At 68.4% G+C, this 26,396-nt stretch overlaps 1 protein-coding gene across 3 annotated transcripts in view; it reads right to left on the bottom strand.

Annotated features, from left to right (window-relative positions):
* Window positions 1–25,836, bottom strand: part of SYT7 (synaptotagmin 7) — a 31,578-nt gene extending 5,742 nt beyond the window's left edge. The window contains exons 1-7 of one of the 3 annotated variants that reach the window (XM_076343674.1): window positions 25,771–25,836; window positions 12,447–12,550; window positions 10,037–10,116; window positions 8,139–8,270; window positions 7,354–7,569; window positions 3,882–4,250; window positions 1,911–2,036 (exon numbers count right to left, since the gene is read on the bottom strand). In XM_076343674.1, the coding sequence (XP_076199789.1) occupies window positions 1,911–2,036; window positions 3,882–4,250; window positions 7,354–7,569; window positions 8,139–8,270; window positions 10,037–10,116; window positions 12,447–12,550; window positions 25,771–25,801 (1,058 nt within the window). In that variant the 5' untranslated portion in view covers window positions 25,802–25,836. The remainder of the gene's footprint in view (window positions 1–1,910; window positions 2,037–3,881; window positions 4,251–7,353; window positions 7,570–8,138; window positions 8,271–10,036; window positions 10,117–12,446; window positions 12,551–25,770) is intronic. The other 2 variants (XM_076343675.1, XM_076343677.1) reach the window with 2 other exon arrangements.
* Window positions 25,837–26,396: the final 560 nt, after the last annotated feature.

Genomic DNA, 26,396 nt, shown 5'->3' with positions numbered 1-26,396 from the left:
GCGGGCAAAGCCACACGCATGCCACGAGACACCCACCGACACGCCGAGCACACGCAGACACACGCCAATGGAGACGCGGGGAGGGGACCTGGGGGCGATGGGGACGGAGGCACACGCGGCGGCACGGAGCGGCAGCCCTCGCACACCCACACACACACGGCTTGCCCGCCCTGGCGGGACGACACCCCGGGAGGACCGGAGAGCCCGAGGTAGCTGGGGAGGCAAAGTCAGGTTAAAAACAGAGCGAAAATGAAGGCGGAGGAGCCGGCGGCGGGGCCCGCTGGGCAAGGAGGTGCTGGTGGAGCCGTGAGTGCCAGGGCGGTGGCGCGCGCCGGCGGAGGTCGCGGACAACGAGAGAGAGAGAGAGAGCAGGAAAGAGCAAGAGAGAGGAGGAGCAGCAGCGTCGTCCACCGCCGGCCTGCCGGGAGGGAAGGGGGAGAGAGGAACGGGGCGGATGGACGGACGGAGAGCGGTTAGTCGCTGGGACAGGAGACACACCGAGGCGCCGGGCTGGAGCTGCTGGGGACGGGCTGGAAGGAAGAAGCTGAGAAACGGGGATGGAGGAGACGTTTCGAGGCAGAAGAGCGGGCGGCCGGCAGCGCCGGGTAGGCAGGCGAGAGCGGAGGGTGCTGGAGCCCGTCCCCTCCGCCGGCCGAACTCCCCGCATCCCGCAGGGCCCAGGGGGACGGGGAGCAGGGTGTGTGGGGGGGGAAGACGGAGGTGGGGAGGCCATGCGTGCGCCAGGATGGGTCTTTTGGACCAGCGAGCTGGGGGGAAGCGAGGAACAGGGTCTTGCTGCGGCACAGCCACCCACCCCCCGTGCCTGGCACCCAATGTCCCCCGTCCCCTCGCCCGGCACGGGGCAGCCGGCATGGTATGGCATGGCGGCCGGTGCTCCCTGCAGCGACAGGCTGCGCAGCGCGACGCCGGGGAGGGAAGTGCTAAAAGATGGAGCGAAACCAAGCCGAGCAGGGTAAAAATAGCCGGTGGGCGAGAACGGTGCCAGTTCATTAACACGCCGAGCACGCGGGGAGGCAGCGCCCGCCGGCTTCACACCTCCTCCCTGCTCCGGAGGGGATTAACACCCGCTCCCGGCGGCTCAGGGCCCCTCTACTCCTGCCAGCCCTCGCCGGCGGCCGCGGCTGGGCTCTGGCTGGGCTCTGGCGCCGGTGCTGGATGAGGTGCCGAGCTTTCGGCACCCCGGGAAGGCAGGGAGCAGCCGGAGGCGAGGGTCTGTGCCACGCTGCCACGCAGCTTGCTTGGAGGAGAAAGGGGGGTAATGCGTCCCCCCCAGCCTGTCGTGCTTGCTTTGCCCCCGGCTCGGCCTTGGGGCTCAAGCAAGGGCTGAACACATGCCACCGCAGGGATGTCCCCGCGTCCCCAGGGGAGCTGCCCACCCCACACCGGGCTGCAAATGGCCCCGCCGGGCTGGAGGTCACGGCAACGCGGTGCACGAGACATGCGTTGGGATGGGACGCAGCTCAGCTGCTGACGTGGCATTGTCGGGGGGTCCCTGCGAGCCTGGCCCCCCTTGCACCCCATTCTCCTCCCGGCACAGGGGCTCTCCCCTGCCCTGCGCCCTGCTCCCGAGCGTGTGCCCCCCAGCATGCAGCCAGGGCGGGGGGCTGGCGGCCGGGGATGGCAGGAGGGGGAGGGCAGGGAGGGAGGAGGAAGGGATGGGGGTCCTCTCGGTGCCGCTGCTCCGGAGGCAGAACCGCGGGTGCTGGCGGGGGGGGGGAGAGCTGCAGATGTCACCGTGCCCGCTGCCCGCTGGGCCACCCTGTGTCGCTCCAACCTTCGCGCTCCACGAGGCCAGCCTCCTCCTCCTCCTCCTCCTCCTCCTCCTCCTCCACCCTGGGTGAGGCCCTCGTCTCCTCCTCCTGCGGGACTGCCCTCGTCCTCGCTCATACCTCTTGTCCCCCTGAGCGTTCGGCTGGTTCGGCTGCGTCCCAGCGGGTTGCAGGTCGGGGATATTGGCAAAGTCATCTTGCTCTGAGAGTCCCAAAACCAGGGATAACACCACCATCCGGCCTTCCCTGCCCAGGCGGCCCCGCAGGCGGCGGGAGAGAGAGAGAGAGAGAGAGGAGAACACAGCATCAGGCAGGGAACCGGCAGGAGTGGCGGCACCCCGCTGTCCCCCGACGGCGAGGGGACCCCGGCTCTGCCCGCTGGCCCCTGCGCAGGAGACGATGTCCAGGATGGGCGCAGAGGGCTGCGGGGAGAAAGGTGCCAGCTCCGGTGATCCCGGCACATGTGGGTACCACCGCCACCCCTCTCCTCCACCGGTCCAGGCGGGGAGGATGCTGAGGTCCTGCTGAGGGGGCAGAAGGTGCCCAGAGGGGCTGGGGACGAGGGACAGCGCGAAGGGAGCGAGGTCCCAGCATCCTTCCCCGGAGGGGGAGATGGCGGTGCCACGGCCGAGGCTCTTTGCCCCGGCTCCGGCGGCACAGCCTCCCCGGGGCCCGTAACCGCATTTATGCCGCGGCGCCGGGGAGGCAGGTGGGAGGGTAAACAGAATAAAGAGCAAAAGCAAAGTTAATGGCTTCGGAAAGCGGCGGTGGTAAATGGCAGCGGCTCCTCCGTGGGGAAACGGCGCGCTGGCTCGGCACGTCCCGTCTCTGCGGCTGCTCCCCCTCCGCCAATTAAGGCTGGAACCAGCGCCGATGCTGGGTAAACAGGGAGGAACGTGACCCTCGGGATGGCTAATGAGCCGCATCTCGACATCAGGAAGCCAGCAAATGGAACCGGCGAGGAACCTCTCGGTTGGAGAGGGCAGAGCCGGCACGGTGCTGGGCAGGCAGAGCCGAGAGGGGCACCAACCGGCTGGCGGTGAGGAGGGGGGGGGGGGTCACGGCCGGTGCCGGAGCTGGGAGGGGACCCCTGGGCAGGGCTGCAGGCAGCGACCCCGGGGTGCCTCTGCCTGCCCGGAGGAAGGCTCAACCCTCTCTCCAGGGCTGCCTGCGCAGGCAGGAGCAGGGTGGGCAGCCAAATTCCTGTCTCCCAGGGCCTTTCCCACCTAACCCTGATGCAGAAGGTGCTGCGCTGACACACACAAGGGCAGGATCAGGCCCGTCCCCCCCACCCAGAGCACTATCAGCCTGTGGGAAGCACAGCCGGGATCTGAGCATCCCCACTCCTGGGGTGCTGGGGGGCAAACGGAGGCCAGGGGGGAGCGGGAAGACCCCAGCGAGGATGGAGGCGGGGGGGACACGGCACACCAGCTCTGCGGAGGAGTGACAATGTCATGTGCTGAGATACGGCCTCAGCGCGGGACTCGGATTAGTCCTCGGTGTTTGAGGTTTGAAAGCCAGCGCCAATACAGGAGATAGGGTTAAGCCAGATTAAAGATCACACGGCTCCGGCAGCTCCGGGCAGGCTGCCTCTGCGGCTCCCAGCCTGGGCGGAAGGCAGCCTGACAGGCAGCGATATCGGGGCCCAACAGACGGTCACCCCTGCACAGGAGCCACCGCCGGCACGGCTGCCCCCCCCCCCCCCCTCCTCCTCCTCCTCCTTGGGGCAATGTCACTCCACGCCGGTGGCTGTCCCGCGGGCTGGAGCAACCCTGCACTCCCCGGGGACTGAAGGGGACCTGAGCACCCGCACCGACCGGCAATGCAGCGGGTGATCCGCAGCAAAGCCACGGGGCAAAGGGAGCTGGGGGAGCGCATGAGACCCTTTCCCTGAGCCCCTGGGCTGGGAGAGCCGCCCGTCCCCCATGGCAGGGCCGGAGGGGACCCGGGTCTTCCCGCTGGCAGCATATCCCCGAGGTGGTGCCAGCCAAGCGGCTGTGCCGGGGTAAGCAAAGGAGAGAGCAGAGGAGAGAGCAGAGGAGAGAGCAGAGGAGAGAGCAGAGGAGAGAGCAGAGGAGAGCGCACACTTACAGGAAGGACTTCATGTCCAAGCCACGGTTGCGGATTTGCCCCACCACGTGGTCCCAGCTGCCGGGATTGGAGCGGCTCCGGCCGCCAGCCGTCCGATGCTTGGAGCCGGCGGCGATGCCCTGGCGCGCCTGGCCGCCGCGGGAGCCCCGGGGGTTGCCGGCGCCGGCGGAGGAGCCGCTGTGGGCCTGGAGGTGGCCCAGGCTCTGGCTGGTGGTGGGCTGGCTGTGGTTGGCGCGTTGGTGCTGGCTGAGGGGCTGCTGCAGACTTTGCTGGCGCATGAGCGTGCGGGGCCTCTGGCATTTGGGGTCGCCTGCTGAGGTGGGGATATACTCAAGGGTAGTGGCTGTGGACAAGGTGGAGTCCTCGAAACTTAGGGAGAGGAAGGGCAGAGGAGAGGAGAGAAAGGAGAAGAAGGTGAAGGGGCAAAATTGGAGGAAGGAAAAGAAGAGAGTTAGAGAGAAGATGCCCCAGCGCAGGGAGCGCTCCGGCAGGGGCCAGCGGATGCAGCGACCGGTTCCTCTGCCTCTCAGCCCTGGCTCAGCCTCGCTGGTGGCACGGGGCTCTTGCGCCGCCGCCATCTCGCCTGGGTGCCGTCCCGGGCTGCCGGGGGGCTCGGCTGTGGCACCGCGGCACCCAGCCGGCTGGGTGCCCTCCTGCTCCCGCGGCTGCCGCGCAGCCGGCGCCTTCCCAGCACGCCGGCCGACCTCGTCTGCGAGCTAATTAGGCTGCTGCGTGAAGGCGAATCCCACGGCGCCCGCTCACGTGCTGCCAGCCAGCCCGCCCCGTCCCCGTCCCCGTCCCTCCCAGCCCAGCACCCAGCCGCCAGCACCCTCACTGCCGGGTCTCAGCATCCACCGTCTTGAGGGATCGAGCCGGCTGGAGGCTCCCGCAGCGATGGGGCTGCCGAGCACCCCGTGGCCATGGCATGCCAGCAAGCTGGGTGTCCCCAGAGCCAAGCCAGGCTGCCAGCGGAGAGGGACCCCACTGGGGTGGGAGTCCGGCCGCGCTCCCAGCCCCTTGATGACGGGTTGGGAGGCGATGGGGACATGGCCCCGGCGGGACGGAGAGCGCGGAGAAGCCCAGCCCTGGGCGGACGGGTTTCGTCTAGCCGGCGGAGAGGGAAGAGCAGGCGAGAGGCCGGCGGGGGAAGTGGTGGTGCCCATTGCTGGCCATGCAGCTGGCCCCGTGCCGGGGCGGCGGCACATGCGTGGCACAACCCATGCAGCCGGGCAGGAGCCCCGGGCACGATGCGGATGCCCACGGCAGCCTGCAAAGCTCGTGGCACAAGACCAGGGGGTCCAGCCAGCCTGGCAAAAGCCCTCGGGGGTCCTCGATCTGACCACCGCCCCGCCTGGCACCGGGGAGTCACCTTCAGCAGCAGCCACCGACCTTACCCCGGTCCCTGCGCTGCCCGGGGCCGGCTGGGGTGCCGGGTGAAACCGCGTGGCGAAGCTGTGCCGTCGTGCATTGCCAGCAGTGGGGGACAGAGAGGGAGGGGGGAAGGATAAATAGCTTAAAAAAAAAAAAAAAAAAAAAAAAAAAAAGAGGTGAAGAAAGAGCGAAAGGTGAGAGAGAGAGAGGAGGGAGGGAAGTTGAGAGGAGCGGAGAGCTGGGACAGATCCGGCCCCACGGCCGGGGCCGAAGGCACGCAGGGCACTGCCCGGGCGCTGCGCCGTCCCCCCTGCGCCTGCCGCCGCCCTCCTTTCGCTTTCCTATCAAATCCTAAATTAGTTCAATTTACAACCTCTCAGTCACAGGAAACCAAATCTGGCTCCTCTCGGCCCGGCGCCAGCTGGAGGCGTGAGCTCCTGCCAGCGCCGTGCCAGGCGGCAGCACGCCCTGCCTGCACACCCTGCCTGTGCCCACCCGGGTGCCCCCGGTACCGGGCGAGGGGTACAGCAGCCAGACCCCCAGCATGGCACCCCATGAACACCCCCAAACCCGAAGGCTCTGCGCAAAAGAGATGCTGAAAGGAAGGATGCTTCGCCGGCGGCTTCCTCATCCCCTTAACTCTGCCCTCGTCGCCCGCGCCAGCCCAGCGCGCTGCGGCGGCTGTCCATCCGTCGTCCATCTGTCTGCCTCCCAGCCCCTCCGGGCTCTGGAGCTACCAGCCCGGACAGCGGAGCCCGTCTCCGCACCAGCGCTGCCCCAGCCGGCGCGGCACGGCTGTCGGCGCAGCCCGGCTGTGAGTCAGTGGGAGTGGAGGTGCCGAGCGGCGCGCGGGCGCGCGTCCGCGGCTCTCGGCACGGCAGCTGCACGATGCCTTTTCTTAGCCGGCCTTCGCACATCCCGCCAGAGGAGCGCGGGCTCCCAGCGGGTTTCGCTTCTTCGCCAAGACTGGGTATGGCTGAAGGCTGCGCAGCTCCCCCTCTTCCTCCCCTCTCCCTCTCGCCTCCCAGCAGCCGAGCCGGAGCACACCAGCATCATGCCAAATGGGCGGCCACGGCTCCAAACGAGGGGGACACCAATCTTTGGGGCTCCAGGAGGCATTTGGGATTTGTCCAAAGCGGCAGGGCTGGCATTTCTCTTTTGAAAAAGTTTTCTCGCCTCCGACAAGGCTGGAAGAAGCAGCGGGGACGAGGCACGCCAGCCCTGGGAAGCGCCTTTGCTCTCACCGCCGACCTCTCCGAGGCTGCCGGGGCCGCTGCCGGCATCCGCCGGCTGCTCAGCTGGCAGCACGGCGCTTGGGCCGCCGCGCAATCGGAGGCTGCTGCACCCCAGCACAGGGAACCGGAGCGGAGATCAGAAACATAGGACAGAGCCCGCAGCCAGATAAATCACCGCCACCTCCCCCAGCAGAGCTACGGTCGCTGCCAGCAGCAGAGGGTCTCGCCGAGACCCCCACCCAGCTTGCCTGGGCCACGAGCCCTGCAGAGCGTGCCAAAGCTCGGGTTTTCCCCTAAATCTGATAAACCACCGACTTTCCCCAACTCTCCCCCGGTATCGGGTGGTGGAGCCGCAAGCAAGGTGCCGACGCCGGGTCTCGTGGCTCTGCCGTGGGTCAGGGGAGCGCTGCGGAGGGAAGAGGCTGGCGATGCCACGCACCATCCCTGATGGCCGCATCCCAGGGACGGGGACATGGGAGAGCAGCTCCTGCCTTTGGGCCATCATCAAGATGGTGCCCCCTGCCCCGGGGAGCCTCACCGGGGACGCCAAGCTGCTTCCCACCGGCATCGGGCAAAGCCGCTCTTGGCACTGGAAACGTGCCGGGGACAGCACCCAAAGGCGCTCCTCCTGCCCGGCTGGGGCTTGAGCCCCGCAGCCCCCTCCTCCGCTCCTCCCGAGCCAAAAGGCTGCCGAAACGCTGCCAGGGGCCTGGGCAGCCCCCGTCTCCCTTGGCGCGGTGGGCCAGGGGATCTCTTGGTGGCCCCCGTCCAAGCGCAGCTCGCAGAGGGGAGCGGGCACCTGGGCACGCTGGCGGTGGCGGGGGTCCGTGCCAGGGTGCCGTGCCGGACCGTGCGTGCTCACTCACTTGGACAGGCTGAGCTTCCCTGCGGCCAAGTGGCTCTGCACCGTGTGCCAGCGGCCTCGCGCCGCCTTCCCCGTGCCGGGCTCGCTGTGGGCAGAGATGCTGCTCCTCATGCCGTCCTCGCCGAGCCGCTGCTTCTCCCCGGGGCGGCCGTCGCGCTCCCCCGCCAACCCCGCGGCGGCCGACGCCGTCAGCTTGGCCCCTGATAACAGAGAGCCACTGGGCCGGGCCAGTGGCCGGACCCCCCCAGACAGACATGAAGGGAGCCGGACGGACAGATGGATGGACATGGTGGGGGAGCCGTTCGATAGAGGTGGGGGGTATGAGGGGAGGGGGAGAGAGCCGGAGGGGGACAGATGGACAAGAGACGGACATACAGACAGAGAGAGAAAGAGAGACATCAGCACTGCAAAAGAAAAGGGGTCCTGGCCGGGGGGTGCACGGGGGCCTCGGCAAAACCATCCAAAATAAAGGGGGAGGAGGGCGAGGGTCAGGGCGGGGGTCCCGCTCGCCAGCAGCCCAGCCCTGGGGGGACCCGTCCCCGCGCCGAGGGGGTGCCCCCAACGCGCAACCCCATCCTGTGCCGCCGCAAGGTGGGGGGGGGACACGACCTGCCACGGCCCCGGCCGCCCCCGGGGGAGCGGGAAGGAGGGGTTGCTCGTCTCCATGGGGCTGCCCATGGGGTGGCGTGCGGGGAGCCCGGGAGAAGGAGGAGGAGGAGGAGGAAGGCGAGTGGGTGCTGCCCATATACTCACTACACGGAGCAAACCCGGTAAGGAGAGACTCACTTGAGGGAAAGCCGCGGATCACCGTACGGGGCGTAAGGTGAAATGTTTAGTATAAACTCCTTGGGAGGGTAGGAGCTCCATTTCTGCTGCACTGTGTTGTCATTGTTATTCCAAAAGTCTCTGTCTAGATCGCTACAGCGGCCGGAGACCAGGGGAGAAAGAAAAGGGAAATACAAGAGAGAGAAGCTGAATTCCTGCGAGAGGGGAGGAAAAGCAGCCCTCCGCCCCCGGAGCGCCGGGATCCTGCGGAGAGAGACGGGGCGCGCAGCCACCCACCCCTCGGACACCCACGCACACGCAGACGGACAGACAGGTGGATGGACGGACGGAGCAGGGCAGAGCTGCGGAGAGACAGGAGCGGGCGGCTCCACCAGCTGGGAAGGAGAGAAGGATGGAGCGGGGTTAGAGAGGTGCCGGCGAGTGTGGTGCTGGCGCAGCGTCCCCGGCACGCGTGCCTGTGCATCCTCGGCATGCCTGCCTGTGCGTCCTCGCCTCCTCAGCAGCCGGGTCCTGGAAGCGCACGCTGCTTGGTTAACCGTGATGCTGCTGAGTGCTGGAGACCCCTCCGGGTCCCCCCCTGCTGAACCAGCCCGCTGCCGGCATGGAGCCTGAACCTCCTGGCTCCGGCAAGCCGTTTGCGGCGCCCCGCTGCCCGAGCTGCGTGCCGGGGGCTGTGGAGCCGAGCAGCTCCCTGCCGGCGCTGGGAGACTTGAAAAGCTGCCGGTGCCCAGCCCTCACGCCCCTCGTCGATGCCCGCCTGCAGCTCCGGGTTGAGCCCGGCTGCGTGGACCCTGCCAGAGCCGGGGAGGGAGAGCCGCGCGGGCCGTGCTGTCGGGAGGGGACGTGCCTCCCCCTCCGGTCCCAGCTGGGCACGGCCAGCCCCGGTGCGGCCGGGAGCAGCCGGCCAGGCTGTGCCCAGACGGAGGGGTGCCTGAGGTAGCCCCAGACGCCTGCACCCCAATAACACTCTGGGCAGGAGGCCAGGCCAGCCAAGGGAGGAGGTTTGCAATAGGCAGGGGCTACTTCCCTCCTGGTGGTCCAGCCTTGGCTCCTCCCAAGAGCCCTGTGGGGTGTCAGGGGGTGCGGGGGGCAGAGCTGGAGCTGGGGTGCCCGGGAGAGCCCCCCCCCCCGGCTGCCAACCCCCCACCTCATTCTCTACCCAGCGCCGTGAGAGGCTCCAGCTCCGGTCTCCTTTCCCTATCGCATCCCCGATGCCAATGGTCTGCAGGGCCGTGCCAGCCACGCACACAGCGGGGCTGGGGAGGCCTCCATCAGCGGGGCAGGACTCGGGCTCTGTGTGCCCAGACCCGGGGCATCCCTGGGGACACCCACGCTGAGGTCCCCATGGCTCCATCTGGTCATGCCCGCAGCTCGGCGGGCGAGCCAGGAGGGGTACCCAAGGGTGCTGGAGAGACCCGCCAGCTCTCCCGGTCTCCCGGAGCCCCTCTCCCACTGGGGCTGGGGGACGTGGGGACACCTCCGCTGTGACTGGGGGGACCGTCCCATCCTGCAAGTGGCTGCAGGAGGAGCAGGGATCGGCGATGCTTTGGCACGACGGTGGGGACCACCCATCGTTCGGTCTCCCCGGCAGCCCTCGCTGCCCCCGGGACAGAGCCAGGCAAGCAGCCGCTGCCAAACTCGCTCTGCCAGGGCTGGGCTGGGCACGGACCCTCCTCGCTGGGAGCAGAGGGACGGCCACCTCTGTCCCCAAGGAGGGACCTCCCGGACGGCACCGATCCGGCACGTGTCCCCACGCGGACAGGACACCCCCGACTGGGGGTTGGCGTGTGGCAGAGGGCAGGGTGCTGAGCGGGCTGCAGCTGTGCCAGACCTGTGGGCAGAGAGGCTCCCGGCGCCGCAGCCCCCTGCCCCTCTCCCCCCCCGACCCTGGCACCTACTTGATGGTTTTCTTTTCACTGCGGCCTCGGCTGGAGTCCGGAGTTCCCACGGTCTCCAGGGAAGTCTTGTAACGCTTACCCTGCAGAGAGGAGAGGGGGGGTCAGGGGGTGGCAGGGAGACCCCCCACTGCACCGCAGAGCATCGCGGCAGCGGACGGGGATGGGAGCTGCCGGGGCTGCACCTCCATCAGCTGGAGGGTTTGACCTGGATTTTGGCCTTTTCCCTTACAGCCTCCCAATTGCCGGGCTCCATCCCGCCAAGCCGGGCAGCAAAACTCCCGGTAGCTTCATCCCTTGGCCCTTACGAGCCAGCAAAGGCACCAGGAAGACGCTGGCCCGACCACCCTGGCTCCCGGGCACCGTCCCCAAGGGGCTGGAGGGCAGGGGGGGGGGCTCGTGCCCCGCGTCACACCAAGGACAGAGCAGCAGCCGCCGCCTGCGTACCCTTCCACGGCCTCACCGGGGGAGGAGTGGGTAATTTTAGGATTAATTGAACCTGAATTAATTGAGTTCACCTTCCCCACCGAAAGGGAAGAGCTGCCATATGATAATGAAGCAGGCGCTCGCTCCTAACTGGGGCTTGTAATCAGGGCACTTCACTGTGATTTCCGATGGCAGGTTCAGCGTGCTGCTCCGATCCAGGGCGGACAAGAGCGCAATTAATGTCAATTAGCGAACAATTAAGAGCCGAGGCTGCTCCGCGCAGGTGCGGGGAGGCCGAGGTGGGACAGGAGCAGCTGCCGGAGCAGGCTGGGGTTGTGGACCAGCCCTCCCGCCACGGTGGCCCTGGACCTGTGAGCATCCCTCCTGCAGAAGCCGGCCCTGCATGCAGCCTGCTCGTGAAACGGAGGGTATTCCTCCCCTCTCTTCCTCCTCAGCCTCATCGCCTCTGCACGGAACCGTCTCCTTGGCAGTGCCGCGTCAAAGGACTCCCTGCACCCTCAGCACGGGCGTCCTTGGACAGCCACGGGCTCGTCCTGCCAGGAGCCGCAGGGATGCCTGACCTCCTTGGATGCCCGCAGGCTAATCCTGCCGGGAGCTGCTGGGATGCTGGATCTCCTCGGATGCCCATGGGCTAATCCTGCCAGGAGGCACAGGGATGCCCGACCTCCTCGGATGCCCACGGGCCATCCTGGAGGGATTCAACCCTGAGCCCTGTGCTCAGTGTTGTCTCCAGCCGGCCACGGCGCAGGGATCGTGGGGACACGGCAGCAGGCCCATGTTCCCCCGGCACCAGCCGACCCGGGGCTGCCACGCGGCCACAGACCGGGGCCAGCCCGGCAGGCGCTCGGCGGGTTTGGCCGTGGTTCCCATGCAGCCGTTCCAGCTCCGCGAGCTGTCCAGGGCCGGCCGGGACGCGCCTTTCCATTCCCAGCCTGAATGCCTTCCCGGCCAATTTATACTCGTTTGTTGCTCTGCCAGCTTCGTCCTTCAGCACAACCGACCCTTCTCCTCCCCGGTGCTTTAACCCTCCGCCACCTCCCTCTCCAGCCTGCCCTTCCCTGGGTGGCACCAGCCGGGCTTGGAAACCCCTTCCCACCCACCTCCCCTCCTCGCACGCCCCGGCGGCTCCCACCACCCCCACGCTGCCTCATCCCCGCCGGACCCCCTCTCCCCTTCCCGGGGGAATGCTGCCTTCCCACGGCTCGGGGGGAGCCGCCGGCACCGCCGGGGTGGGCATCTCCCGTGCGGGAAGAGCCGCCGCCATCGAAGCACTTGACCCAGATTTGAATCTTATGGCGAAGGAAACGCGGCCGAGCACGCGGCCGGATCCCGGTGCCGGGCTGCTCCAGGAAGAGGAGGAGGAGGAGGAGGAAGGACGCGGGGCAGGAGGGAGTGCTGTCCCAAGCCAAAGGCCCTCCTGCCGGGGTGCAGCAGGGCTTGGGGAGGGAAGCCAGGTGCCCTGGGGATGCTGGGGTGGGGGGCACAGCAGGCGACGGGGCTGGCTCACGGCGCCCGGCGCTGCCGGGGACAGGCTGGCCGCCTTCCCACGGGGCTCTTCCAGGCAGGAGCGTGCCCAGCAGGACAGGGGCCAGATCGTTACCGCTTGTCGCAAATATATATATGTATTTGGAAACTTCCCTTTATGCCGCACAAACAGTTTCGCACAAACATTTAATTATCACATCTCCTAAAGAGCAAAATAAAAGCTGCAGCCGGCACCCGCCGCAAACTGCTCTCGGCAACTGCCTCTGCCTGCCGGCAGCCTCGCTGCCCAGCCGCGCACCCCGCTGCCCCGGCGGCAGGCATTGCCCCCCACCCAGCGGGACCCCCACCCCAGCCATCACCCAGGGGCAGAGGGTGGCCGGGACCCACGTCCCGGCGCCTCCCAGGACCCTGGGAAGGGAGGAGGGGTGTCCCGTGCCCGCTCCCCACCCCGGGGGCACCCGGCCGGCGCGGGGACACTTACCAGTTTGCGCTGGCACCACTGGCAGATCCCGCAGAGGACGATGGTGACGCTAAGGCTGACGGTGATGATGGCTGAGACGAGGAGGACGTCGCGGGAGGGAGCCCCTGCGGGGGAGCAGAGCAGAGCCGCCGCTCAGCGAGGGGACGGGGAAGGGGGTCAGCCCCCCGCCCGGGGGTGTCCCCGGCGTGGGCATGAGTACAGCACCCTGCACTCAGCACCCGGGGAGAGCTGGGCAAGAACAGGGAGAGCGAAGAGGGGGAACGTGGTCCAGCTAACAGGCTCCAACCCCGTCATACGAAACACCCCGGCACGGTGGCCCCCCCCGCCGGCCCCTTCTGCTGGCTCCGGGCTCCCAGAGGGATGCCCTGGCCGCCAGCGCTCCCCGGGAGCTCAGGTTGGAGCAGAGCTAAGGCTCTAATCTCTGCTGGCACCCTGGGAGCGCTGGCGTGTCTGGCAAAGGTCGCAGCGTCGCCAGATGCCTCCTGCAACTCCCACCATGCCACCTCGGCACAGCGGCTGTTGTTTTGTGTTGCTTCCCTTTCCCCTTTCCCTTCCCCTTCCCCTTCCTAATCACCAACCCTTCCCCTTGCCCATCCCCTCCCCTTCCCCTTTCCTCTTTCCCTTCCCCATCCCTTCCTAATGCCCATCCCTTCCCCATCCCTTCCCCATCCTTTCACCTTCTCCACCTTCTTCCTTTTCCTTCCTCTTCCCCACCTCTTCCTCTTCCCCTTCCCCATTCCATCCCCTTCCCCTTTCCTCTTTCCTTCCCCTTTGCCTTCCTAATGCCCATCCCTTCCCCATCCTTTCACCTTCTCCATCCTCTTCCCCTTTTCCTTCCTCCTCCCCGCTTCTTCCCCTTCCCCATCCCGTCCCCTTCCCCTTTCCTGTCCCCCCCAGACAAGCCGTCCCCAGTTTCCTTGCTGGATCCGTGCCCTTTCCATCGGCGCCCTGCAGCCACCCCAACCCCCTTTGGGCCACAGCCGTCCCCACCGTAGGGGTTCCCTCTTTGGGTCAGCCAAACCCACACAAATTCACCCCAAACGGCAGTGCGGGCACTTGGGGGGGGCGGGGCAGGGGCTGCTGGGGGCGGGGGGGGGGGAGTCGGGCAGCGGGCTCCTCTGCTCCTCCCCAGCCTGGCCATGGGGACAACCCTGGGGACCCCAAAAGTGGGGGTGGACCCCTCTGCTGCCCCAGCATCACCCCCCCTGCGGGCGCCGGGGATGGTTATGGGGCCAGGCAGGCATCTCCCACCCACCCTGCTCCTATCCTGCACCCAACCAGCCCCGTGGGCGGGAAAACCCCCTCGCCGGCCCCCAAGGGACCTGCCTGCCTCCCGCCACAGCCCCCACCCTGGCACTGGGTGTCCCTGGCACCCGGCAGCCCTGGCACAGCCACTGAGCTCATGGCCATGCTGCCAGCAAGCGGGATGGCCCTGGCACCGTGGGAGGATGGATGTGGACCCAAGGTGGCTTGGGGGGGATCCAGTGGGACCCCCAGCCCAGCTCAGTCCCGTCCCCTGGCAGGACTCCCCCGTTGCGGCATCCCTGTGGGGACCCCGCAGCCAGCTCTGCATCCCGGGATCGGGACAGGCCATCGTTCAAGCCACAGCCGGCAGCGGGAAGCGGCGAGGCCGAAGCAGCCCGCCTGTAGCTGTACTGCAGTATAAATATTAAACAATAATTGTTAATAATTAATTTGCCCGCAGACCTTGTTATTGTAATGAAATTTGCCAGCGGCTCAGAGGCTGGGATGAGTCAGAGCGGCCCGGGTGGCCGGATCGGGGGCTCGGGCATCCCCCCGGCACGTGGCGGGGTCCCCAGTGCCGCCGGCGGCCCCGGCTCCCGCCCTGGCACGCAGACGGGTGCCGAAGCGGCCGCAGCGCCGGCAGCCCCGCGGCGGAATAAAAAATGGGAAGCAAAGGGGATGGTGGCAATAAAGGAGAGTTTTATAAAAGCCCCTTAAGCAGCCACACGGCTGATGCTGAGCCCCTGCCAGGGTGGGATGGAGGGGGGCAGGAGGGTGGTGAAGTCACCCCGGTGGGTTTCAGGGGACAGGGCTTGGGGGGGGTCCCGGCTCCTGGGCCACGGCCAGCCCCCCCCCCGCCAGCAGCACAGCCAGCCGGCACACATGCTCCCTCTGTCCAAACCCAGCGAGGGGGGCCCCTCCATCGCTCCTCGGTCACGAGGAGCCTGTGTATAAAACTCGCTTAGCAACTGTTGCCTAGGAGGGAATTTGGGACCAGCCCTTAATTTCAAACATTTATAAACCCGAGCTAGATAAGCTGCTGGGGGGATGTAAAGCAGCCGCGCCGGCGGGGAGGGCTGGGGGAGCCCCTGCCTTGGGATGCCCAGCTCTCGGCGGTGCGGGCCCCCGACCAGTTCAAGTTCGGCACACGGGCTAACCAGGCAGGCTGGCGTGGCTAGGAATCGGGGTGAGCCCCCTCCTCTGCCCCCGCAAACACCGGCTCACCCCCCTGGTGCTCCCCACAGCCCTGATGCCCGCTCGGGGACATGGTGACATGCCAAAAGCAGGGTGCCCTGCCCGGCCGCCGTGCAAGATGCACACTAATGACTGTGGTGAGAGTGACCTCCGCTGTAACCCCTCCAGGCTTAGCCCCGACCTTCAAGAGATGCTTTGGTCCTTGCAGGGTCAAGTTCATCCTCAGTGTGATCTGGCGAGAGGGAAATCGAAGGGGAGAAGGCGAGGGGAAGGGACGTGCGCTGCCTGCAGAGGGATTACCCTGCTTAGGAAGGAGAAATCCAACGCGGCATCCGGACGCTGCCACCGAAGGGGTTGGCGAGGGACTTCGGCGCGTGCCGGTTCCCATGCGCAGTACCCGCCCCTGGCCAAATTCTCCGTGCCAAAGCTGCCACCGCAGCCCCCAAGCCCGGCATCACCCGGTGAGCCTAACAGTTACACCGGCGGGGACCTGCCTGCCCGGGGAGCTCCACGCCACGATGCCGGGGGCTTATTGACGGCATGGCTTTTAGCCCCCAGCGAGCTCCAGGCTCAGCCACACAGGTCCCTGTGCACGGGCGGGTGCCAGCCCTCCCCGGCAGGGACACGCATCCCTCAGCCCGTGCCAGCCATATTCCCCCCAAGGCTGGGGAAGAGATGCTGGCCCCCAGGCTGCTGCTGCCCTCAGCACGATTTAAATGACTCGTTTTCCGGGCAATTAGCACTGGTTAATTAGAGAAGCTGAGCAGGGCGGAGCTCCTGGCTTGTTCCCAGCCCTGGGTCCCTGCCCTGGGGCTCTGCGTGGGGTCCCCATGCCGGCAGCATCAGCTCCCCAGTTGGGATGCTTGGCATGGGGATGCCATGGGGTGGGTGGCCCCGAGCACGGGGGCACCGAGAGGCTGGAGGGGACACGGGGAGCTGTGTGGCCGCGGCGTGCAGGGGGACACAGCCCCGAGAGCAGGTGACAAATGCGGCGCTCGCCATAAATCTCTTTGCCGGCGTGGAGCGTACGAGACGGCGGCGGTGGGACCTCAGCCCCACGCACTGGGGGGGGGGTCCACATCCCTGCCCTGGAGTCCCTGCAGCTGCATGCTCCCCCCCCCCCTCAAATCACACCTGCCCTTCGCTGGTCCTGCCTCATCCCAAGAGCACAGCGAGGGGCTGCTCCATGAGCTGGAGACCCCGTGTCCACCCTTGGAGGACATAAAGGGCTTGAAGCACCATGGGGGCACCAGGGCTCAGGTCTCCCCACCCCTCGCACCCGCCGGCGGAGCAGGGGATGGCTGTGGATGCTGGGGAAGGGGGCGGCACGGCAGCTCTTTCATCAGTATTCAATGCCGCTTGACGGGCTATAATTCCACTTTTACAGCCGGTTATTAATGAGGGGATTACCTGCCTCGTTAGCACCGCAGCTCTTCAGCGTGGGATTTGCGTGGCGCTGCGTGGGCAGCAGCCGGCCGCGCTGGGGGAGAGGGTCCCCATGCCAGGGGGAGAGGGTCCCTGCGTGCAGGGAGAGGGTCCCCGTGCCAGGTGCCCTCCTGCGAGCGTGCACCTTGGCATGGAGGATCCATGCGCTTGGCCAAGCAGGGCACCCCCCCACACCCTTCGAAGCCCCCCCCCCGGGGTGCTTGGGAGCGGGGGCTGGTGGCGGCGATGGCAGCGTGCAGCCGCGTGCCCATCTCCCCTAAGCCGCCGCTCCTGCAGGCGCGGGATTAGCTGCCTCCGCACCACGAGCGAGCTCCGGCCTTTGTGGCTGCGGAGGAAACACTTCAAAACCCGACCCAAGCACAAGTGAGAGGCGCAGAAATCCAAGAAGGATTATTCTTCTCTAAGCAGCGTGTAAGCCGGAGATCCTGTAAGATCGGCCCGGCGGAGGCGAGGCGCTCGCGGCGAGAACTGCTGATGCCAATGGATTCGACACGCGGCTGAGCCCCGGCACCGGCGGCGGGGAGGCAGCCCCGCGCTGGGGTGGCAGTGGGTGCTGGTGCCGTGGCAGAGCTGGGCACCCCTGTGCAGGCAGCCCAGCCCGGGGACACCTTGAGGTGCCCCAGCCTGCTCCCATCTCCTCCCTGGCCTCAGTCCTCATCTCGGTGGCCCTGTGCATCCCGGTGGCTTTGGGCATCTTGGTGGCTTTGGGCATCCCGGTGGCTTTGGGCATCTCGGTGGCCCTGTGCATCCCGGTGGCTTTGGGCATCTTGGTGGCCCTGTGCACCCCGGTGGCCCTGTGCATCTCGGTGGCTTTGGGCATCTCGGTGGCCCTGTGCATCCCAGTGGCCCCGTGCATCTTGGTGGCTTTGGGTATCTCGGTGGCCCTGTGCATCGTGGTGGCTTTGTGCACCTCAGTGGCTTTGAACATCTTGGTGGCTTTGCATATCTCAGTGGTTTTGCGCATCTCAGTTGCTTTGTGCATCTTGGTGGCCCTGTGCACACTCAGCTCTCCAGGACAGACATCGCTCGAGTCCGGCACAGCGAGACCCTCATGCCTAAGGGCAGCTACACCCCCTTCCCCCCCAGATCGCCTTCCCCGTGTGGCAGGGACGCCCTGTCTCCCTGTGCCCGTCCCGGCACTCAGACTCGACCAACGGCTCCCCCATCGCCCCCAACTCCCCACCACGGACCTGCGCCAAAGCCCACGGCCCCGGAGCAGCACTTCCCGCCCTGGCACGCGGCAGCGCTGGGAGGCCAAAGCACCCACGAGGGGCACCCAGGCAAGGGTTTCAGCTTCTGGCCACTCTCCCAAGCGAAAGGCTCCTGCACAGGATAGAGGGGCTGGAAATCTCTTCCATGGAGCGGCAAGTGGCCAAGGACTTTGGACGAGCGGTGGGCACAAGCTGACAGCATCCGCCGGCACCAGGGCTGGGGCCAACCTCTCCGCAGGTACCACAGTGAGGACAGCCCCGGCCAGGCTCTCAGGGCCATATTTTTGGGTGCAGAGCCCAAAAATGCCCAGCTTGGGGTGGGTATGGCGTCTCCCCTGCAGCTGCTCGGTATTCCAGCCCCATCTCCCCAAGCATCCTCCTACCCGCCCTGGCCCAGCGGCGTGACCCATCGATGCGAAGTACCCCGGAGGAGAAATCAAAGCTGCGCGGAGCCCCCCCCCGCCAGCCCCAGCCGCCTGCTGCGCTCTCTGGAAGTGGCGATCAAAGCTTCTCCCCGCAGCCGGCATGCCACAGCTCCACGCAGTGAAACTTCTCCCCGTGCCAAGCCGCCTGCCACCGCCGCTGCCGAGCAGGTGCCCAGCGTGCCAGCCCGCGTCGCTCGCCGCCTCGCCAAACCGGCAGCGGAAACGCGTGCGTGCCCGGGGAGGAGGGAGCGGGAGAAGGTGCCAAGCGAGCGGCGCTTCCCCACCACCACATTTTGCCGCGAGCCGTCGCCGCGAGCCGCTGAGCCGGGGTGGGATGTGACGCTGAGCCCGAATGGGGATGATGGTGCTGGGGAGGGGATGGGGCAACGCTGCGGAGCCGGGGACAGCAGGGGGCCTGATCCTGCCCCGCAATGGCATCAGAGCATCCCCTTGTGCCGCGGGAGGGCCGTGCCGTGGCGGAGGGCCGCGGGACAGGGAGCGAGGCGGCTGCGTTGCCATGCCGGGGCTTCCCAGATGCTGTTTGCCTGGTGCCAGGCCGTTAATTCCTCCTCTTATCCTCCCACTCATTTGCTAGATATTTCCCAAACCTCTTATTTTTAGGTTGCAGCTGAAAAGCTGTGAATTTGCAGCTTTCGCTCCTGTGCAGGATCCCGGGCACAACGCGGGCGGGAGCAGGGCAGGACCACGGTGGGGCTGCCCAGCAGGCAGAGCAGGCAGGCAAAACTCGTGCCCCCAGTGCAGGCAGAGGGAGAGGAGCCGGCCACGGGGGGGCTTGCCAGGATGCAAAACCTCCAAGGGGTGACGAGGCCTTGCCGTCATCCCTGGAAACAACCCGCCGGGCGTTTTGAGGCTGCTTTGAGCCAGGCTTGGCATGCCACGAGGCAGAGCCGGGCGGCCGCAGAGCCGGCAAGCTGGAGGGCTGAGACAGCTGGGGCCGGCGGTGCCACCCACCCGGGGGCTGTCGGGGGCTGCGTGGGCACAAGCTGCTCGGCGGGGGACATCGGGAGCCCTGCGACCGTCCCGCTGCCCTGGCGGGTTCCTGGCCAGCGTCCCACTGCCGGATGAGCCTCGGGGAAGAGGACCGGTGCAGCGCCACAACTCAGCACCCCAGGCGTGCCCAGGGTGAGAGGGAAGGGAACAGGCGTCTGTTCTCCATCTGTGCATCTGTCTGTCTATCCATGCGTCCCCCTCTCCAACACATCCATCAATCTCTCCATCCATCCATCCCTCGTACACATCTGCTTCTCCATCCAGCCATCTGTCCATCCCCCGGAGCTGTCAATCTGTCCGTCTCTGCCTCCCCCACGTGGAGCTGCCTGCCCCGGGGGCTTTGCCTCCGGACTATCACAGACCCCCCCAGCACGGTGCTGCCTCCTCTGCTGGGGACCCCGTGGGATGGGTTGGCTGGTGCCAGGCACCCAGCGAGCAGCACGCTGTGTGGGCACCCCCAGCACCTCTCCCCCAGCACCCATGTGCCCGGTGCTGCAGCGATGCCAAGACGCCCGGGCCCGGCAGAAGCACCGCGCTGAGGACAGCAGTGCCCGCGGGCACCGTCCCCGCCACGCAGGCTCTGGGGGAGGAGGACACCCTCCCAAAACACCGCACAGCTCCTTCCCAGTGCCCAGGTGCAGAAAGACATCCCCTGCCTCAACCTGCTGCCGTGCATGGACGTGTCCCTCGGGCCCTGGCGCCACGGTGAGGGGCAGAGTGAGAAACCTGTGTGATGGAGGATGGGACGGATGTTTTGCCATTTAAGCCGTCAGGTCCCTCGTGCACCCGGGTTTCATTTCACGCCGCCTTCAGGAAGCAAACCTCCGCTCCCGGTTTGGGTACGGCAGCGGGTCTGCACACCGGTCACGCAGCCCTCCCTGAGGCTGGCGGGCACCGCAGCGGTCGGTGCACCAGCGTGGCAGGGTTCACCCTCTTGCCACGGGCCGTAGCCACCAGGACGGGCTCAGCCCATGACTCCCCAGGGAGAGGTGAGCCAGAGATCTCAGCACCCTGCGGCTGCTCTTGGCACCTGCCCACGAATCAGCCCGGTCACAGGGAGAGGATTCTCAGGGCACCCAGCGTCTCGCCGAGCCCCCAGCCGGGCAGCGCTGCCCACCGGCATCCCTCCTGCCTGCGCTCTCCCAGCATGTCGGCAGCTGCCGGCGCATCGCAGCCGTGCCTCTGCCCTGCTCCGGTATGTGGCCGGTGCGCAGGATGCATGCGCAACACGTTCACGTGCCGCTCAGCGAAGCCGCAAGGCCCCGGGCAACGTGCGCACGCAGCTGCCACCGGCCCCACGGCAGAGCAGACCCCACGGCACCCTCGGGCAAGCTCCCCGTGCCAGTCGGGGCTGCCACCCGTACCCGCTCCGGGACGGCTGCAAGCAGGAACTCGCGGTGGAGGGAGAATTTGGCAAGTGAAGGCACTCCTTCCCCCAGTGCTGGGCTATTTTTGGCCAAGGATTTCCGGAGAGGCGTGTGGTTTCTCTGCCTAGTGGTCCCAACCACATCTCTCCTCCCGAGGAGCGCCTGGACCCCCTGAGGACTTTCTGCCCCCACGCCCGAGTCCCACGGGGTTTCCATCCATTGCCCTCCCCATTTCAAACCCTGCTCCCGATGGCCTCGCGACGCCCCTCGACCCCGGCGGGGCTGGCATCTGCTCAGCCCCTGCTCCAGGTCATCTCTGTCCCAAAACGCGAGCCCTGCAGTCCTGGCCATGCCTGTCCCCCGCAGCCCCCGGGCATTTGGGGCTGCTCCCCGCACCCCCCGCAGCCCCAGCAGCTCCCAGGCATCGCCACCCACCCCGGTGGCAGCCCCAGCCCCACCTCACCCGGGCGCAGAAACCTTTCCCGGCAGTGGCGGCAGGCACGGAGGAGCAGGCTGGGCTCTCACGCCGAGCGGCACTGCCAGCTCTCGCGCCGCCGCGCCGCCGCCACCACTTAGCCTCTCGCCCCAGGGCCCTCCATCATTCCCGGGCACTTCGGGTGACAGCGGGAGAGAGGGAGGCAGAAAGCCAGAGGCTCCAGGGGGACAGGAGCGAGCAGGCTCCGTGTGCCGTGCCCAGCCCCGCGAGCCCCCGCCTGCTTCCCCAGCTTCCCGCCCTGCCCCGGGCAGTGCCCCCCAGCCACTGGCACCCGGGACCCACGCCGACGCTGAGCTTTGTGGCCGGGAAGGCCACCACGGGGACAGGAACCCCGCAGAGAGCTCAGTGCCAGGGGGATGCTCAGCATCGGCCACAGCCCCCAAACCAGGGGGCTGGCGGTGCTGGGGGAGGAAGAGGAGGGCCGGCAGAGAGCACACGGGAAGATGGAGAAACGCAGCTCAGAGGGGAGGAGAGAGGAGGCAGAGAAGGGGAATAAAGAGCGGAGGAAGGCCCCAGATGGAGGACTGGGGACACAGAGGTGCGGGCAGGTGCCTGGGGGACGTGGGGCTGGTGGAACTCCTCCCGCAGACCCTGGTCCCTGGGGTGCATCCTCCAGTGACACATGCCGAGACCCTGGGGGAGTGGGGGATGGCCACCCATGAGGGAGCGGGGACGGTCACCCATTGCCCCCCCGCAGCCACCAGTGTCCCACAGACCCAGCCGAAGGGGAAGGGCTGCGTGGACCTCGTTTCACGGGTGCCTGGAGCCCCTCAAACTGCAGCCTCAGGGCCGTCCCCACGACGTCCCCCAATTGGGAGGGCAGGGAGAAGCGCTGCCGCGCTGTGCTGTCCCTCCGCCGCCGCCCCGGCTCCATCTCCGTCAGCACGATCGGCCGCTTCCCTTTCAAACCTCATTAACTCCCCCCAAGGTGACCCTCTCCCTCCTGCAGCAGGGCTGCGAGCGGAGCTGCCCAGGGACGACAGGAGGGGATGGGGTGCTCGCAGGACGCCCCGAGCTCGCAGACGGGCGCAGTGCACCCCCGTACGGCGACCAGGCTGGCACCCACAGGGATGCAGGACCTGTCGCTTGGCACAGCCCGACCCGCCGCCCCCCGAGCCCACCCCGGACCCACACACGCCGCCCCGGCGCCCCAGTCGCAGCCCGGGGACCCTGGCCCCCCGCCCGGCCCCCGCTTGACGCTTTCGCTGCCGCTCTGCCTTTGCACACAGTCCCTGCGCGCCGGCCCCGCCGGCGGCTCTTCGAAAGCCCTTCCCTTGCTGAATCCATCTATAATAGATATTGTAGCTGAGCCCCCAGGGGCCGGGGGGTGGCAGCGATATTATCTGCATCTGTCTTCATTCCCCGCTCCCCCGCCCTTCCCCGGCAGGCTGAAAAGCCGCGAGATCAGGCGGTGGAAAGCCGCCTCCAGCTCCTCTCCTGCTCCTTGGCGGGGGGGGGGGGGGATCAGGCAGACCTCCCAGCCGGACCCCCTGCCTGGCTGCAGCCCCCGGCCCTGTCCTTGCTGTCCCCTGGCTGTGCACGGGGCCCTGGGACATGCGTGTCACACGTCTGTGCGTGGGTCCCCCCCGGGCACGGGGAGGCTGAACGGCTCAGAGGTGGTGGGGAGAGAGCAAGAACCGGCAGGACCCCTGGGAGGGAGTGGGCGAGAGAGACCCCGGGGGGGCTCAGCACCTGCACGGACACCCCACTGCCAGGGGGGACGGGATGGAGCTGCCGTGGGGGGGGACGTGAGTGCTGGGGGAAGAAGGGACAGGGTGAGGCTGTGGGGGATGTTCCAAGGTGCAGGCAGGAGCATCCCCCGGACTTGAGCCCGCTCCTGGCGCAGCAGAGGGGCTGGGGGCCGGCAGGGAGGTGAACCCCAACCCCAAGCAGGATGGGGGTGCCGGCGCGGGGGGAGGCTGGAGCCGCCGGCGCTGTGCCTGCACCGTGCGGGACGCGTGGCTGCAGCAGGTGCCTGGCTCCCAGCGAGGCCGGCCAGCCCGCGCGCTGCCAGCCGCCTGCCAGCCCTCCGGTCTTTGTCTGCCTTCCCCGGCTGTCGCGCTTCCCCCCCATCCTCCCAGCCACTCCACGCACGCCCCGGCCCCCCGCTCGGCCCCCGCCTCGCTCCTCAGGGTGTTTCAGCCCATTTTGAACCCGGCTCTCGGCTTTTGTCCCAGCCCCAGGGACCCACTCCCACGGCCCCCAGCACTCGCCGCACCAGCGCGCAGACCTCTCCATCACCCGCCCTGAGACAGCGCTGGGGGAAAACAGGCAGCTGCCTGGTTATTGATTCACCGCCTCCATCGGGGCTGCCGCGGCGCGGCTCCCTCCGGAGCCCAGGAGGACGGTGACGTGGGGCAGGGGGACCCGGGGGCCCCCAGCACCTGCTTGATGCACTGAGAAGATGAAGCAGTTGGGGTGCAACCGCCTTCCCGGAGAGGGGACAGCTGGCACCGGCAGCGGGGACGGGGATGGGGATGGAGGGGGGGGGGGTCTCGCATCACAGCAGGGAGGAGGGAGCTGCCCGGTGCCCCCGGAGCCAGCGTGCATGCTGTGGGGGACATCCGTCCCTGTGGCACAGAGGGCACCTTTGTCTTCAGACCCAATCTTTGCTTCGCACTCAGTCATGGCTCTCCCGACATATCACGGGACACGGGTAGCGCAGGCGATGGCCCCGACGGCAGCACGGCCCCCCATGGCCCCCCAGCAAAGCCGCCCAGCTGGAGGGAGCTGCTTTGGGAAGCGCCTCGGCTCGGTCCCAATTTCAAACACCTCTTGCTGGCTGAGGCCAGGCTCCCTCGGGCGTCTCCCACCCCCAGCATCACCTCTGAGCTCCACCTTGCCCCCCAAAGCCCCCTTTCCCTGGGCTTGCAAAGCACAGTGCAGAGGGCAGCAAAGTTTCCCGAATTTCCCCATACGGCATCTTCTCCCCCCGTGAAACGCAGTCAGTGCTGGGGGCTGCAGCTGCTGTCCCCCGCACGGTGACACAGAGCAGGGGACGAGGCCGGTGCCGCCTCCGGCTGAAGGAGCCGGGCAGGGGTTCGCGGGGGCATGGGCATTGCTTCACCCAGGGACACGGCGTGGCAAACTCCTGGCTCTCGCCAAACCCAGCGGGGGTGTGAGCCGCCAGCACCCTCCCAGCCTCCATCTGCGGGGCACAGACCCGGCGCCTGCACGGCACCGCGGCTGAGCAGCGGCGCGGGAGGAAAAGCAGGGGCAGGGGGAAACGGTGAATTAAGCAGACGGTGTCCCAGCACCAGCCGAGAGCTGCCGGCACGGGTGTACGCACCCCCGGCCCCACCACGACAGCCCACGGCCCCAGGCACCACGGCACAGCCGTGGCCAGTGACGTGGGAAAAACCCCACGTGATGGGAGACCCAGCAGCCGGGAACCGCGGGGTTTGGGGAGGGGGGAGAGGGGGTCTGCCCCCCCCCGAATCCCAGCAGCTCAGGCTCTGCCTTTTAACCCTGCAGCCTGCCGAGCAGCGCCGGCAGCGCCACAGGCAGCCGTCGGTGGCCCACCGAACACCAAAGGGGACATCTGGCAGGGGCAAGGGGGCAAACCGGGGGCAGATGCAAGTTTGGAGGGGAAATAACTCAGGTGCAGACCTCGGGCACCGGGAGGGAAGGGCAGCCCTGCCGCGCTGCTGCCAGCGGGGACAGGCTGGCATCCCCGTTCTGCCACCGACCCGTCGGGTGACCTTGTGCCAAGCAGTCAGCAGTGCCGTGCCACGCTCCCCTGCCCGCAGGGCATTCCCGCAGGGTCGTGGGGACGGGGCGGCATGGGACTGAGCTGCTCCCGGACTGCAGTGGGAGGGAGCGCTCAGCCTCCGGGCAGGCAAAAACTTCACCTCGAAGGCAGCTTGTCTGGAGCTGCCAACTCCCAGGCAGCACTGACGCTGTCACCTGCCGCGGGTGACAGCGTGTCGTGGTCCCCTGTGCTGCCCCAACCTGCCGACTCCCGCAGGCCTGGCTCTGCTGAGCGCCTGCAGCTCGCCCCAGCGACACCGGCAGCGCCCGCTCTCCCCGCGTCGGTGCTCCCCCGCGTCCCCGCTGGCACGTCCCCACGCCACCGCAGGACACGCTGTCCTTCTGCCCGCCGGCGGCCGCTCCCTGGGCCCCGGGACCCCGCGGGCGAGGGCTGCCAGGCCCCGGTGAGCCGTGTTGCACCAGCAGCATCCCTTCCCCTCCGCACCGGCTGCTGGCAGCTCAGGCAGCCCTCACCGGGCGGCTGCACACCCAAAACCTCCCCGGCAGCGTCCCAGATTCCTCAGTACGGGGCCGACGGATGCTTTCGGAGCATGAGCTCAGCAAAACCGTACCGGCGAAAGCCCCTTCCCCAGTCTCCCACACCGGCAGGCGGAGGCGTAGCAGGACGGTGCTGGGGACCAGGGCTGGGGGACCCCCAGAAGGATGGAGGGAACGAGTGGGAGGACGAGGAGTGGGGTGATGCGCTGCCCACTGGATGCTTGTCCGGGTGCCGGCACCCAGCGGGGCTGGGGGCTCACCCCGGGGGCTGGCGGCTCACCGGGGGGCTGGCAGCTCGCCTGGAGGCTGGGGCTTGCCCCGCTCCAGGCGCTCCCCCGGGAGAGGGGTGCTGGCCCCGCGGGCTGGGGTGTCCCCGGGCGGGGGGGTCCGGGGCCACCCGGGCTCCAGCAGCTCTGCAGGGCGGTGACTCATTTGAAAGCGGCGGCGGCGACTTTCTCCCCGAACTACCGTTAACTCCCGACCGGCCACTCCGGCAGAGCCGCAGCCGGGGAGGCGAGGGGGGGAGCCGGGCAGCGGCAGCCGCGGCCCCGGGGGGGGGGGGGGCGGACCGGTCCCTCCGGCGGGGCCGGGCAGGGGGCAGCGGGCGGCGGGCGGGGAGCCCCGATGTGCGTGTCCCCGCCCCGGCTCGCCGGTGCTCGGCGCTGCGCACGGCGGGCTCACCTGCGCTGGCAGCCTCCGGGTGCAGGTACATGGTGGCGGGCGGCGGGGCGGCGGCTGCCCGGCTCGGCGGGGCCGCGGCTCATCAGACGGCGGCGGGCGGCGGCGGCGGCGGCGGCGGCGGCGGCGGCAGCGGGGCGGGCGCGGGGGCCGCGGGCGGCGGCGGGGCGGCGGGGGCCCGCATGCGGCGGCGGGGGCCGGCAGCCCCGCGGAGCCCGTGCTGCCCGCCCGCTGCCTGCCTGCCTGCCGGCGGGGTGCGCGCGTGTGTGCGTGTGCGTGTGTCTGTGTGTGTGTGTGTGTGTGTGCGTGTGCGTGTGCGCCCCGATCGCGCATCCACTTGCTGCTCGCTGCTGGCGGGAGAAGAAACTGCAGCCGCCGGGGAGGGAGGGGGGCGTCGGTGCAGCGCGCACGGGGGGGGGGCACGGCCCCGGCACGGCCACACGCGGGGACACGCAGGGCCGCCGGCACGGCCACCGGCGGGGACACGGCCGGTTCCCCCCCCCCCCCCCCCTCCCCGGCACGGCCACGGAGGGGGACAGGGGACACGCGCGGGGCGCCGGGCGCGGTGACACACCCGCAGTCCCGCACACGCGCACACGCCGTGCCGCACGCGCACCCGCTTAACGCGG

The sequence above is a fragment of the Aptenodytes patagonicus genome, chromosome 7, assembly GCF_965638725.1.
Source record: "Aptenodytes patagonicus chromosome 7, bAptPat1.pri.cur, whole genome shotgun sequence".
NCBI classification, from domain to species: domain Eukaryota; kingdom Metazoa; phylum Chordata; class Aves; order Sphenisciformes; family Spheniscidae; genus Aptenodytes; species Aptenodytes patagonicus.
The sequence above is the reverse complement of the archived record's forward strand: the minus strand, read 5'-3'. Positions and strand labels throughout refer to the sequence as shown.